The sequence below is a fragment of the Augochlora pura genome, chromosome 3 (assembly GCF_028453695.1).
Source record: "Augochlora pura isolate Apur16 chromosome 3, APUR_v2.2.1, whole genome shotgun sequence".
Taxonomy (NCBI): Eukaryota; Metazoa; Arthropoda; class Insecta; order Hymenoptera; family Halictidae; genus Augochlora; species Augochlora pura.
This window is the reverse complement of record NC_135774.1, coordinates 7,960,975-7,977,324: the sequence shown is the minus strand read 5'-3', so window position 1 is coordinate 7,977,324 and position 16,350 is coordinate 7,960,975. Positions and strand designations below refer to the sequence as shown.

At 32.6% G+C, this 16,350-nt stretch overlaps 1 protein-coding gene across 2 annotated transcripts in view; it reads right to left on the bottom strand.

Annotated features, from left to right (window-relative positions):
- The window catches only part of LOC144478698 (long-chain-fatty-acid--CoA ligase 1), a 44,753-nt gene that overhangs the window by 6,381 nt on the left and 22,022 nt on the right, over positions 1-16,350 (bottom strand). For both annotated transcript variants that reach the window (XM_078196850.1, XM_078196851.1), the window contains 3 exons: positions 13,212-13,548; positions 7,025-7,493; positions 175-465 (listed from right to left, as the gene is read on the bottom strand). In XM_078196850.1, the coding sequence (XP_078052976.1) occupies positions 175-465; positions 7,025-7,493; positions 13,212-13,548 (1,097 nt within the window). The remainder of the gene's footprint in view (positions 1-174; positions 466-7,024; positions 7,494-13,211; positions 13,549-16,350) is intronic.

Sequence of the window (16,350 nt, the reverse complement as noted above, 5' to 3'; positions counted from 1 at the left end):
AAATGTTTTCAAAAAATGTTTTTCATATTTTCCCAATAGCTTTGAAATTTTATGCCGAAATTTCATTTTTTAGATCGAATCTAATTTTTATTAATAATTTTATTTATTGAAGTAAGTGTTATGTTAACACCTCTATGCTTAAGAGGATTAATCAATGATAATTTCAGTACATACCTGAATCGTAAGAGTGATTGGCGCGCAACACTCCGTTTGACCGTATCCTTCAACTATCAAGCACCCAAGGGCGCACCTTGCGAACGTGAGCACATTTCCCGCGAGAGGTGCAGAGCCCACGACCATCAGTCTTAACCTTCCGCCTGTCGTCTCTTTGATCTTCCCAAAGGCAAGCTTGTCCCAAATACTGTTGTTTCGGATGATGCCCTTCTTGATCTCCGACTCTTTCGCTCGCATCCCCATGCTGAACACCAGCTTCTTCATACAAGAGCTCTGAAGCTCGGCTTGGACCTGGAAATATGGATTGATTACTATGTTACAACTACGTTTGATTACACAAGTTGAAAATTTATGAAATAATCTTGAAAATAAAGGAAACAGGAGCTCGAAAATTTATGAATTAATTTTGAAAATTAATGGAATAAAAGCTTAAAAATTCATGAAATAGTTGGAAAGATTTAAGAATTTAAGTTTGGAAATTAATAAAAATAATCTTGAAATGAATGGTATAGAAATTTGAAAATTAATGAAGTAAAAGCTCAATATTGCTCTTTCTATAGGTGGATAAATATCATAGATCTACAAAAGTAATGTTTAAGTTTTGGTTGCATTTTAGTTTATATTGAATGTTAGGAAAGCAAGGAATATTTGATTATTTATTAGTGTTCACGCATTAGCTATAGTTTATGCACTCCCCTCATGGAAAGGTATGTACTCGTAAACTATAATATTATTATATAATTTTTTAAATATTTGTTACCCCTCGCGATTAATAAAATAAATAAAATAAATAGAATAGATAGAACAAATATTGTCTAATGCTAATGTTATGCAAATATAAACGTGTTAGTAGATTTAATCGTTCCATAATACCAGAAATGTTTACAGTCGAGTGAAATGTTAAAGATGGTAAAATATTAAAGAGAGTAATGTTAACCCTTTGCACTCGACTGGCGACTCTGCGGCGCAATTCAAATTGTTGCAATACGTTCTAAAATTATTTGTATAGATATCGTCATGATTTAGATTTAAAAAATTGTTGAAATTGTAACTGTTATATGGGTTACGGGACTCAATTTCATATGCATAAAATAAATTATACAAAATGAAAACACAGAAAAATTATTTTTAGATTTGCAGTTGAAACGGCTACGAGTACAAAAGGTTAATAATTTCGTCAGGTCACGGCTTCTACCCGAATGCCTCGACATTAAAAACTGTACAATGCCGTGTCACGGAGATTCGAATCTCTAACTCAGATCTCCAAAATTGTTTCAAGCACGAAAACCAATGTCAACTGTTTTCAATCTCTGTCCAGATCTTCCATCACGCGGAGTCACTGTATATTTTCGCAGAGAAGAGATGATTGGCAAAGCGGCGTATAATTGTCGATCCGTATGAAGGATCGACTCGACGTCGCGCTGGTTGGACGCTTAGCAGGTCCCGCGGAAAGGAAGTAAAGTACCAGCCCACTCTCGACCGCGCGCACATCTGGAGCTAATGGATGATACGGTCTTTGGACGAAATCGGCTCCGACAGTTTTGTAACCAGAGAAATTTCCTTGAGCCGCGGCACTGTTCCTTTTGGTCTGCTGATCGGTCACGAGGAAAATTGGTATCGCATGTGCCACCGCCGTTTTGACCGAGATCTATTTTCGCTCGTGCATTGTGCGGGACTGAAATTAACTTCATGGATTTTGTGGAATGACTTCCTTGAAGAAGACGAACAGCCTGCCGGTGTCCGTGCCCGGCAATTACGGATCTCTCTAATACTTTCGCCGAATCAATGTTGCGTTCCAGGAGATTAAATGACGATCAATAGATTGTAGAACTTCGTGTAAAATTAAAATTGTCCAAGACGATTGGAAGAAACAGAAATATATTGTTTCGACTTGTTAATATTATTATTAAAAGAAAGTCGAGAATAATGTATTAATATCATTTAATTTTTCTGATGTCTTTGTAATTTTATATTTGATTTTGGATAAAATCCTCACGAAGTTGTGGACCTTTTTGATCCTTGTCCACACTAAGAAAGTTTAATATTTATTGGAGCTTTCTTATGGCATTTTGTCATTTACGTTTTGTAAATACTTTATAGTGTTTTTATTGCCTATAAATAACACAGCATTTATCTTTACCTAAATAGTTCTGATAATAGAATACAGTTTTTATCAATTGCTAGAAACGGGAGCTGCATAAACATTAACTCGCGTTTTGAATAATTTGAATCAGTTACGAATAATATTTATATTATCTCATTACTGTATGATCAAATTGCTAAATGTTTCTAATGGCCACGCTATTTTTTGTTTCATCTAATCGTTTTTGTAATAAAAGCATAAAACTCGCAGTCTCGGCATTATTAGATATAATATATAATATCCTACGTTTATAAGAAACAATCAGCCAAATTGTTAACCAATTCCCAGTGTTCTCTTGTTTCACGTTCCCCTTGGAATATTTGTTTACGGATTAAGCTATGATAAAATTTTCGATTGAAACGAAATTACGCGATCCGTACATATTTATTTATGTTGGAGTTATTTATACGTGGAGCATCTAAATATTAAATTTGTCCGTAGCTCTGTTCAAGTTTCTATACAAATTTATGAAATACGCGCAAATATTATCGAATTTTATTACTGGATTATAGCGATCGCGATGTACCTATGAATCAAATTGTCAGAGTACGTTGAGTCATCGTCGGCTGTTGCTCTAAAGTCTCAATGATGTTACATTCGTTTATAGCTGCAGATAAAATCGCGCCATGAGGTAATTTTAGCGGATATTTATGTGTGGCGTGTCCAGGAAGTAAGTATCCTTGAATCACGTTTTCCCACGGGAATTTCTTACTCGCCGGTCGTTTACGCCATTTAGAACCATAAATTCATAATTAAAAATATGCACTGAAACATGTTTTGAGATGAGCTGTACTGAAATACAATCTATATTTCAAATATCTAATTCATTCTAATATAAATGTAAACGTTTAGAATTTAAATAAAACTTGAATCCTGTTAGAAACAATAAAACTATGGATCTTGTCTATAACTATTCTTCTTAAATAATTTGAATAATTTTTTCATACGAATTGTGATCAGACAAATTCTATAGATTATCATTTAATTGCTAATAAATTCATATTATTTTTTGTGATTTCTGTTGTGCTTGTTTTATTACTTCTCGAAATTCGATTAATACTCATCTTATTATCATATTTATGCAATATTATTTTAAAATAATTTCAACAATTACATCACGCGAACTATATTCAATGTGTGTGTTTAATTGTAATAGATTTAATATTACTTTTCGATCGTTTCTGTAGCATGCGATCTTCATTAGTCTAATTTATTACGTGCAGGAAGAAAATAAAGGGAATACAGACGTATGTAAGTACGCATGTTAATGTGATAAATTTGATGCTTGGATTAGCTCTATACACACAATGCATTCCATTCATTCGAGATTTCAGGGTTACGACGGCAGGCATTCCGCATCCACCTGTTTCGTCGTGTTTGTTCTGCATCCCCAATTAACGATTGCCAGACACCACATTGCATTCTACTGATTTCATTTATAGACCTCCTTTGATGCATAAACTCGCAACTCATGCACTGCCAGAATTATTTCTTAAAAATGTATTATAAAAACTCTGTTTTATCGATTAATTCAACAATTAAAAACCACTTATCTTCCTGGCAGATCATTTAAAAATTATGATTCTAAAGAATAGAATAATCATAATAATAGTAATAATAACAGTACTGAATTTTGGACAACATACATTATACCAATAATAATAATAATAATAATAATAATAATAATAATAATAATGGTAATAACACTATAGAATTATTTAGTTTCAAGACTATTAGAAGATTTTAGAATATCTAAAATCTAGATGGTTGTTCAAGAATGATGATTTTAGTATATTATATAATAATAATGCTTTTTAATGATAATTACTTAATGGCACTATTGAATGACATGTTTGACAGACTTTGATATTTTATCTAGAATCTAGACGCTATAGTATTTCATAATAACAATATTTTCAAATTAGCAAAATTATATATCTTTAAGTAGTATAATAATACGGTTGAATTAATTATTTAAGAATATAATAGTTCAATAAATATATGTCGCATAAGTATAGTATAATTAGTAGTATGTAGAATAATATATGTTATAAAACATAGTATAGTATATGTATAGTACATAGAATAATGTAAAGTAGTACATACTATAATATGCACATAGTATACTATTACATAGTATATAAAATAACACATAGTATAATATGTAATATATATAATAATTGTGTATAATAATTCTGTATAAACACAAAAATTTCCTGCATCTGCGGGCGCAGGAGAACCTCAGGAACACGTTCTGAAGACTCGCAAACGTTTCTGAATGCACCCTATGTATACAAATCTGTTGATTTGGCTAATGCAGCTGTCCGTCAACAGCGTCATCCGTGACAGCAGAGGGTCCATCAAATTAATTTTGACAAACGAAGCGTAACGACGCGTTCGGACGTTTCGCCGATTTTCAAGAAATTCAATTCATAATAGATTGCTCGCCGTAAATTACTTAACACCCTCTAACCTTGCACTTTGTCACGTCGTACGAGCGCAAAAATATCTCGCTGCTCGGCGACGCCTTCGACAGAAAATTCACAATGTACGACGGTCGGATTTTTGCGAAATCTAACATTCAATGAATCGTTTCAAACGAATTTTTTCCGTAACTTTGTAATTATACATACTTCGTTCGTATTTACGGTAAGCGACCGGTCCACTTATGTTGCCAAATGACTGAAATTTATTTTTCAATCAGCAAGAAAATTTAATGTCAAATAATAACTGATTCATCGGAGAATAATTAGGAGTAATAATGTCTAAGCTGTCCATGTCTTATTTTGTGATATATACGTATAATGAAACTAAATTATCTGTTTATTTGTAATGTTCGAAATTGTTTTATTAGTGTTGTATTACTATTATTTTATTACTATTTTATACGGGACAATGGTTTTACAATTTCAAGCTAAGACTTTTCGCAAAACGTATTGCCAGTGCGTTATATGTGAGATTCCAACTGAATTATTCATATTATCGAAATATTTCTCCTGTTTTTAATCTGATCGTGTGGAGTAATTGGCTGAACTCCACGTACTGAACTATACATGAAAATCGACTGAATAGAATGATACTAATAACATTGGTCAGGAAGAGATTAAGGGTTTACTATAATTAGAATAAGGATCTTTATGAGAGGCATACAGTTTTTTCTTCGGAAGGGTTTCTTTTACTACTGAAACATTTTTTATAAACATACAACTGTTGCTTAGGATCGTTTGCAATTTTGTTTATCAATTTTAACTTTCATGAAACACGTAAACATTTTAACCACTTACTGTACCATTTTCTTTACATTTCTTACATTTTCTTTTCTTCGTCTTCTTATTGGCTCAGCCGCCTTACGCCAGTCGAATTTACCTCTCATTGGTCAACGTTTATATATATATTCGACTGGCGTAAGGCGGCTGAGCCAATAAGAAGACGAAGCCTAGTTCTGCTTATTGGCTCGGCCGCTTCGCGTCAGCTGATCTCGATTGGTCATTGTTTTTCATTAATAACTCGTAAACAAAGTCGCGGAATGCATTTGTGCTGAAGACAAATTATTTCTAACGAGCTCAGGAAACCTTTACAGTACGATCTAATAATTACGTTGCAGATTTTTATGCAAAATAAAAATTATCTGCATTATTTACAAGTTACAAAGGCTACGTAGACATTTCTTTCTTTCTTTAACTATTATATTGGGTTAAAAACAAGGTAATAGTATTTTTAGATTCATAAATATATTTATTGTAAATTATCTAATGTATTTCTATGTAAATTATTTCTCTATTCATCTATGCAAATTACCAGGATTTAATTACCATTTTCTTCATAAATGTATAAAATCCGCAGTGTATTAGTAATATATAGTTTGCGAATCTTTATACAAATTAAAATCGTTATGTGTCAATCGTAGATAAAATTGTATTATATATAATAGGTAATTGTATCGTAGATAATAGTTGTATATAAAATGAACCTCAATAAATCATAGAAATTCAAGTAATTTAAAGAATGAAATTTAAAGTAGGAAGTAACAATTGTGAATGGATGATATTTTAACTATTTGCATTTTGAATAAACTTTAGTTTATTAGAATATGTCAGGTTCTCCGGGAAATTTGCTGCAAATCTTTTATACGAATTCAATGAAACCAACTCTGAAATGTGAAATGATCTTTTCGAACAAGCTAATAAACTGTTTTCAAGTTAACTATACAAAATGAGTCATATAATCTGTTCTTGGAGCATTTTAATTTTTTAAAATAAAATGTCGCAAAATATAAATTATTGCAATTATATCATTATCCTGTTCATCCTGAACACAAAAATGCTACGTGTCATTGAATATTACGTAAAATCAAAATGTCTCCAAAAGAAATAGTTTTTCTTTGTATTGTTTTCATCAATATCATTTCTACAGATAATGTGAAAAAATGCCCGAGATTGTGAATGATCGTACAAATAATTACCGGACGAATTTGTATTAACAACAAAATTTGTATTCTGCTTAAAAATTCCTCACGGAAATTCGGTAACCAGCCTAACAGCATCGGACCGTGTTTATTTCTCTAGCGACCGTGGCTAGAGGAAGTAGTCCGATACCCCTGCGAGAATATTCGCACACCAGGTGGTCGGACAGTTCGGTGACAGAGAGCGAGGGAGGGCAGCAAAGCGGTTCGGGAAGGCTGTTGGATGTCGCAAGAGTCGCACTCACCTTGTCGTACATTCGATTCAAGAGCCTCGGGACCGCTGGCATGACGGTAGGCCTCAAGGCTTTCATATCTTCGGCTAATGTTTTGATGTCACCGCTGTAAAAGCCCACGGACCCGCCCACCATGTACATGCCGTTTTCGCAGCACCGTTCCAACATGTGTGCCAGAGGCAAGAAGCTGATCATCGTGTCCTTGTTCGAGGGCTTGTGCTCGCCCAGCTGCAGCAGGACCGCGCATACACCGGCCATCACGTTCTGGTGCGTCAGCATCACTCCTTTAGGGTTTCCGGTGGTGCCGGAAGTGTAGCATATCGTGCAGATATCGTTCACGTTCGGCGGCACCTCGATGTGGTTCTTTTGCGCGCCTAATCTCTCTACGTCCTCGAACCTCAGCAGCTCGATGCCGCGGTTCTTCGCCCTCTGGTTCGTCGCTTGACGTGCTTCTTTTATCACTACCAGTTTCCTCAGGCATCTGATACAGAGGACAGAGATTATAATGAATCAAAGAAGCATTTGCATCGTTGTTCGGTCGCGGTCTGTCCGTGTACCATGAGGTCGTTCCAATTTTCTAATGCCAATGTTGTCGAGTGTTTCGATCAAGAAATACTGTTTGGTCGTGGCACGTCAAATGTCGGATTTCGTTACCCTATGCTAATTGATTGTTCGAGCGATTAGAAGCGAGAACCATAACCGTTGTGATCAGTATGATAGAAATCGTTGTGTAACAATTGGACACCGTTTATTTTGAAAGCGCTGCAAGTCCATTCTCTGTCGTCCCCAGGAAATTATAGGTAGCATATCAGTCAATTCAAAGATATAAATGAATTATGTCAAGTCTGGCAATGTTTCTACTAATTTATCAATGTGTGGTTTGATTATATAAATTCCTTTTGGGCGAATTTAACAAGATATATTTATGGGCTGTAAAGGGACTTACAACGTTTTCATAATTAGTCATAATTGTCAAAATCATTTAATTTTAATTATGAAAAATGAAATATATTTTTTTTCAATCCAACTTTCTTTATAAGTAATAACAAGAAATTAAATAGGTATAGTATTTTTTTATTTTGAACGTTAATTATATTTATATATTTATGTTCTTTAAATGACAGTGTTTTGAAATATTCATAGTGCGCGGGAGCTATGAAAAGTATGTGATGATATAGGTGATAAATCTAACGTCTTAAATTCTGTCCTCCATCGGTGTTTTATACAAAATCCCTTTTATACAACATATTTTCAACCAATTAACCTTTTCTACGTTAGTATTTTTTCTTTCCCGTTTTCGAATTGTGTTTTGTAGATTTTTTGTTCAAACGAAATTCTTTCATTTCATTTCATTTCGTGTAAAGTAAATTTATTACGTTTTCTATATTGTTTCGTGTTCTACGCTACCTATGTCTATGGACATTGAACAAAGTATTGGTATTTTTTAAGATATTTAATATTAACTAGTTATAAATAAAAAGTTTACACTAAATTAATCACAAATTATATGATATTTTATTTTAGAAAATAAATAATAAGTTATAAATTCTATATACTATACAGGTTGGGTCGTTTAACTCTTTTACCTGAATCTTTTTTATCTAAATAAAAAGTCCAAATCAAAAATCTTTTTTATCAAATCTCCAACAATCTGAAGGTGTAGAAAATGTTTATAATAGTCTCTTTGTAAAAAAGATGTATTAATTGTTTGTAATCGAACCACAGCTGACGTCATTTAGTTTTATTCGATAAAATACATATCCGCATTGACTTGTAACAATAAATATTGTGTTATCTTTCAGTCAGTTTAGAATTTGAAAAATGTACACCTTCACATATTCAAATATTCAATATAAAATTTCATTTCGCCTAGAAGACGTGTAAAATATATGAAATCGTCTTTTTAGGAAAATCGTTGAAGGAACGAAGTGACGTAGAAATTTTTGTAAGCTCACGTCAACATTCGGCGATATACAAACACCGGAACGGGTTAACGTACAAATTCGCCCGACGCATAAATATAGACAGCTTATTTTTATCCGTCGTCTGACGGATTATTTATTTTTAAGTTCTAGAGAAATAAATTCGACGACGTCGCTCAACGACAGTGTAGTGAAAATCACGAGGAGATTAATGTTTCGACATGTTAAACCCGTTTAACAAGCATTGCGAACATAAAACGTTATGCACGATACAGATTCCGACGGGGAACATGCAACGCGGATCATTACACGTACTTAGTTGTCTCTTTGATTCTCCAAATTCTTCGTCGCGTTTAATTCTTAACCAGTTAGCTGATGTCATCTCTTCGAAAGCTGTGCGAGCTACTGTAACTATTGGACCGTAAATCTTTATGCATTTACGGTTTGTGCATATTTCAAAAATAGACGAAAATGTATAAATTAACAACGTCTTTTAGCGTTCTAATCTTATTTTTACAATTAGCAATCTTTTAATTCGTGAAGAACTTTCTCTAATTCTATCTTTTATAAATATATAATGACGTGATAATATAATGATAAATATAGTATAATGACGTATGAAAATACATACTTGGATAAAGATTTTTTTCGTATTTTGTTTAAATACAACATTTATATAAAATATAGAATTTAATAAAGAACATCAAATTGTGTTATTCTTCTTAACCAGTCAGCTGTTTTGGACGAGTATACTCGTCATGAAAAAATGACATGACGTTTTGTGTTATGATGGTATACTCGTCAAAACAGTTGACTGGTTATTGTACAACGGTTTTTGCAATACTGTATATATAAGTAAAAAAATTCGAATCTGTTATAGAGTTGTTCACTTGCAATCGGGAATAATATAGTTATATTTTCTATATTTGCTATATTATATTATTAATATATACTACTAATTATCACGTAATAATTATAATACTATATAATTATTATAGTAATTATTTGATCTAGGAAATTATTCATCGAATTTTCGGATACATGAGACAAAATTATTACAACTAATACTTTATATTCTTCAAGTCACTGTATAATGCATAAATATAAATATCAAAATTTATCCGCAGCTAAATTATAAAGAAGATTTTTAATAAAAGAAATTAAGATATATGTTAAATACACCTGCTGTGTCAAATGAGTATCACAAATAACTATGTATAACTCCTAAATTACTATATACCTTATCCGATATGCCGATATGATATATGGGGTCTGCCATGACCCAGGTATGCTGGCCACTTTTGTAAAGATCATAGTACCAGTTAAAGGTTAAATATAATTTCTAGATTCCTTCGAGCGTATGCGCGCGCGTTAAGTTTAGCCGATGATTTTAGTACTTCAATTTTGTTGATCCATCGAACGACAATGTTATTGCCGGTATACGTCGTTTTGTTCACAATTTGATCAGACATTGCGCGCCGTCTACGTTACGTTCACAATAAAAAGTCAAGTTATTTTGGTTGAAACGCTTCAGGACATTGCACGGGAGTATTTAAATTTGACTCGAATACCACGTGAGATTTGTAAGTTGTATACGTGACGTAGTACATACATGCATACGGTTAGGCGTATACATACGCACGCGTTCGTGGCACATTGCCACACCGACATACCAGAAATCACGATACCAGATGATTAGGATTCTTATTTACAATGACTTCCACCCGTTCGAGACAATGTCGATTTAGAATACTTTGTTATGCGATTTTATCGCGATGTAGGAATCGTGTGACCTTGGGGAATAAACTTTTATTCAATCTTCAATTAATTCTTGTTAAACTGCGAAGCTTTACGAAGAATAAAAATATTTTCCTTTTATTGCAAAAACCAAAAGCTAATAAAACAGTGTTTGAAATCATTTTGATAAGTTGATGATGGTACAATGTTGTTATTAATTTTTTTAATACTTTTGTTGTTATGGTTAATTATTTCTGCCATGAATAAGTAAAATTCACAGTATTCTTCATTACTTGACTGTGGACTATGGATTTGTGGCGACATTAAAAATAGTGTAATAATTAAAGAATATTTTTAAAAATACAATATTTTGTTATCAATATTTAGTGGATTAGATAAATATAAATTTTATCTTGTCGAGGATTGTTAATGACAACAAAGAATAATAAAATTACTCTAATGTGTTAGAGAAATTAAAGCTACACTGGAGTTTGTTATATTATATTGTAATTGTAAAAGCCATTATTATTATTATTATTATTTTTAATAAGTAATGTATTCATCTTAAATACATTAACGTTTCATTATTTAAGATAAAATTGCTATCATTTAGGTTAAAGATTTGTCAAAGTGATAGAATACGAATTTAATGCAATACACTACCAGGTTATTTATTTATGATATTAATAAATTGTGGAAAATGCAATGACTAAATCTTTATTAAGGTGTCGCAATACACCAATCGTTACAGAATTAAAACTCTGCTGATCTTCGTTCTGAGGTTATTATTATTCTGTAGACTGCGATCGCTTGTGCAAATTTACACAATTAAATATTAAAAGTTTACCACTACAATGGTAATATACTCGCATTGTTAAACAATAAAAAATGTTAGAATTTCGTCCGTTTCAATTTTTAACTTTTTCACTACAGTTTATTTCATAATTTTTGTTATAAATCCATACGATGGATACGATGGATAAACATTAAATCAACTAGAAACGTTTCAAAAATGTTTACAAGCCATGAAATGAATGTAAAATATGTTATAACAAAATTTTTGAACTATGGATTTAAAATTATATCCTAAATTTCCTAATTTCCCTTAAATTCATAGTTCCAACATTTAATGGTGCCATCAGTAATAAAAAATTGTTAAAACATAGCTTTCGTGAAAAAAACCAATTCTTATATATTGTCTAATAAGACTCAAGATGGTGACCAAATTCAATTTTGTTTATTAGAAAATATCTCATGATGGAAATAGAATGGAACTCTCATCAATGTTTGTTAATAAGCTCTTTTTCTTGTATTTTAGATGTCTACATTTGTATTTAGGAACAAACATGCAAATACAACAAATGTATAGATATCCACAATTTATGTATGTGTATTTATATAATACTACTTTAGTCGTTTGTTTTTCTATAATCAAAAGTACTACTGCTATTATTGCTTTCGAGCAATATGAATAGGTATGAGGAATGTACTCATAGTACAGGACACTGACATTAATTTTTGTTGGCGAATCTATTGTTTATGAAGCAATAAGTATCTTAAGTATTGATTAGGCAGAGTTCCCTAGTATCGGACAATTAAAGTCTTCCTTATACTGATACGATTCGTTGCGTTTCCTTTCAATCGAAATAATAAATGTATCTGCATGACAAATTCTTTCTTTTGCAAATGATGTTGATTTTTTCGAATTCAATTCACTCTTTTACACACCAAATTCATCCTTTTGCAATTTATAATCACGCTTTCGCGTATCAAGTCTTTCAACTTTGTTTTCTTAAACTATCGTAATAAAATACTCACAAATTAAGTAATGCAGAGAGTCAAGTTCTGAAAAAAGTATTTAACCGGTCATCATTGCAGATAATGAATATATTAAAGTGAGCCTTGTCTGATGAGCAAGGTCACATAATTCCTGGATCATGTGGAGCCTAATTTAGCGACTACTTTTTACGTTCGCTGCTAGCTGGCTACTGCCTGGATGTTTTCCTCGCAACCATCTGATCCATCAGCGATCCCTTATCATTTATTATATATCAACAACACTCTTTTACAGTAATCTTCCGAACAATTAGCGAGAAGTAATTGAAATTATATTTACGCTATTTCAGTCTCGAGGTAGTTACAAAATCAATTAGATTTGCAAAAGGTGATCATAACCATGACAGAAGGCTGAATATGATTTGCCATAAAATGAACACAGCTTGCAAAACACTGAATTAGTTTCGAGCAAAAATGTACATGATCGTCAGCAGGATGATGGTGAATATGACCTACGAGGGGATGAATTCAGTTACAAAATAGATCAATACGACTTGCGAATTTAATTACAAAATAAGTGACTATGACTTGCAAAAGGACAAACTTAATTTGGAAAACGAATTATTGTCCACTTTGCTCCAAAGATATGTCCTTGCGTCTTCCTTGACTTTGTTCTGACAGCTTGATGGCCTTTCAATTTTCGAAAATAGATTCAACGTCCGGTACTAAAGGAACTTCCTCGGATAAGATGAAAACGGACATACCTTGGCGCTTTGTCAAGTAGCAAATTGCACTTTTTATCGTTCTCGCAGACCACTAGGTTGATCTCGGCTTGGTTGATGATGAAGGCACATGCGTCTGGACCCAGCGTGTCGTAGAGAGGAACGATCACGAGGGAGTACGTGTAACACGCTTGCTCGGTGAGAATCCACTCGGGGCAGTTTTGGCTGTAGAGGCCTACGAGGGTGTGAGAGCCGGGCGCAAGACCGTGAGACACCAGTCCCGAACCGAAATTCTTCGCTCGAAGCAGAGTTTCGTTGTAGTGCATCCACTGGTACGGTTTGCTGAGGCCGTCCCGCCAGCCAAGGCAAGGCCCATTGTCTACACAATGAAAATAACAATTACATTATCAGCTTTATTTCGATGGGGTAGAAAAAACCACGGTCCGCGTAACAGGGTAGTGGAGTTAATTGCTATGGGGTGACCAATTGGGTCTTTTGTTTGTTTTCCGGCATAATTGCGTTACTTTCTACTTCCCCCAAAATAGAACAAGAGCGTAAAAATGATTTTTCTGTAAATTTATAATAAAACGCGACCCTTGTGTATGGATCATTAAATGTTAAATAGATTATGCGAACTTTCTGCCTTACTCTAATTATAGTTTCAGAGTAGCTGTGAATTAAAAAATAGGATTTTTCAACACTTGAATTGGGGGCCAAAGTAAAGTAATAACTTTTTTATGTTTTGTATGTTGAACAAATATTTTTTAAATACACAAAAAATACAAAAAGATCAGTAGAAAGTACGCATGTCCTACACTAGTAAGTCCCACATTAGTATATCCTACACTAGTCCTAGTTCCTCCACTGCCTTAGCTAGTAGCAGAGGGGATGTAAAAACAAAAGTGCCTTATTATCGCGCGAGAATGATACATATTTATTTAAGGCCTGATTAAAAAATGTTTATTTTGCACGCATTTCTCTATTCTATGTTCATAGATCCTGGCTTCATTATGGTTTTGTAAAGTAAGTAAGTTCAAGTAAGCAAAGTCAAGTTTGCTTCAAGTAAGTAAAGTTGACTCTGGGATGTTCCTGACCCTTCAGGTATGGTATCAATAAATAAGCAATTCCAACTTAAGATTATTTTATATTGAAAAAACATAACTCTATTGATAATTTGTAATAAAACCAGAAATTGCATGATGTTATTAAAATATTTATAAGCAGCTACCTAAAAATGCATAATAAAAATTTCGAATACACTTTTTGTTTTACGACCAACGACTTGTTCATGTCACCAACAATATCGACATGTTTTACGCAAGTATATGTATGTCGGTTAATGCTCTTAGCTTTACGGGCAAGTCCCGCTTTGGATAATCCATTTAGCGAAACAACACAGTCGAGGATATAATTACTTGTGTCTAGAAAAGCCAAACGAGCTTTTAACACTTTCACTACTGTTGTATACATAAAGGAAGACTGTTTTATTATACATTATGTGGAATGAAACTTAAATTTCTCTGCTTTTAGATTTTAGTTCTCCATAATTATTTATTTTAAGCGGTATTAAACAATTATTGAATCATTTTAATCAAATGCGACTTTGTTTATTAAATAACCATTCTTAAAGCATTTTAAGAAGCACGATTATTTAAATATTTTAATTCTTCATAATTATTTATCAGATTAAAGTTGTAGGAGAAATAATTAATCTGAACCGGTTACAAACTACTTTTCACAATAACATAAAAGATGTTCTAATTTTTATTTTTATAATTGCAATTTAGTTTTTCGATCCTTTGTTTATTATATTTTATATATATTATATCCATACTTAGATTAAGTAGCAGATTTTCCTATATCCTATATTTAGTTTATCTATGGTTATCATATTTTATACATTTTATATTCGAAATTATAAATTTAACTGTTCACTTTATCTGTATTTGTTATATTTTCTGCGTTTTATAACCAAAAGATGAGGTTGTACGTCCTATACTCCTCACGTGACAAGATGGCACCTTGGTGTTCACAGCAACCCCCACCCAATTAATTGCTCCACTGCCAAAACTAGTAAGAGGAGCAAATGTAAATACAACGATGTCTTCTTGTCGCGTGAAGACTATACATTCTACTATATTAATTTTAAAGACTAATTTTTAAAGACTATACATTCTACTATATATAAGGTTATCGAACTTTATATGTTTCATATTCAAAGTTAGATTAGATTATGCATAAACCTCTCAAGCATATTTAGTTAGAATTAGGAAGAAATAAATTTAATATTATCTATGTATATTGCATTCCTTGCATTGCGATTTCTGTTTATAATTGCGTTGATTAATGTTTTGCCTTAACAATCTTTATAATAGAACCAGAATACTAGAAATAAGAAGAAATTAATTTCAAATTATCTACGTATATTTCATTCGTTGTACTACGATTTCTGTTCACAATTGCGTTAATTGTTGCTTTGCCTTAATAAGGCTCTCTCTTTCTATTCTAATATTTATATATATAATAATAATATTAATAACACTTTAATATCAATTATATAAAATATAATATAAAATATATAATAACTAGAATGTAGAATTTTTGTATTAGTGGCACAAATGGGTAAACATAAAATAGCGTGAAGATGAAAAGAAACTCAGAATGTTTACGTATGAATTTCTGTTTATTGAAATTATATGTATAAGCGAGAGAAATTGTATACTAGACAGCTAAGTCTTGCAATCGATGCAGGCAAATTTTATTGATTTTATATATCATTATTATTGTTATTATTATTATTACATCTTTATGTAATATTATAAGATAATATATTGAATATTAATCAAAATGCTGCAATAATATTGATTTTTGTGACCCGAATTTGACTGGCAAGTGCCACGTTGGCTTCCAATTGCAATAAACGTCAACCAGTAATGCCTCAATGCGATGCCGCGGCCGATCGAACTTGATTTCGACGAATCCCGGTTAAAATAATATCCTGACTATACCTGGATCGTGGTAGCGTAGCCAATGATTTTTGGACGGTTCGAGGGGAGAATACGCGTCCGCGGACCGCGATTCGCGGGTGTCCAGGAATGTTAATTGTCGAGAACCGCGGGATCTGCCAACTCGCGGTCGTGGATGACACGGGAAATCGACCGACGCGTAACGGCAACGGATC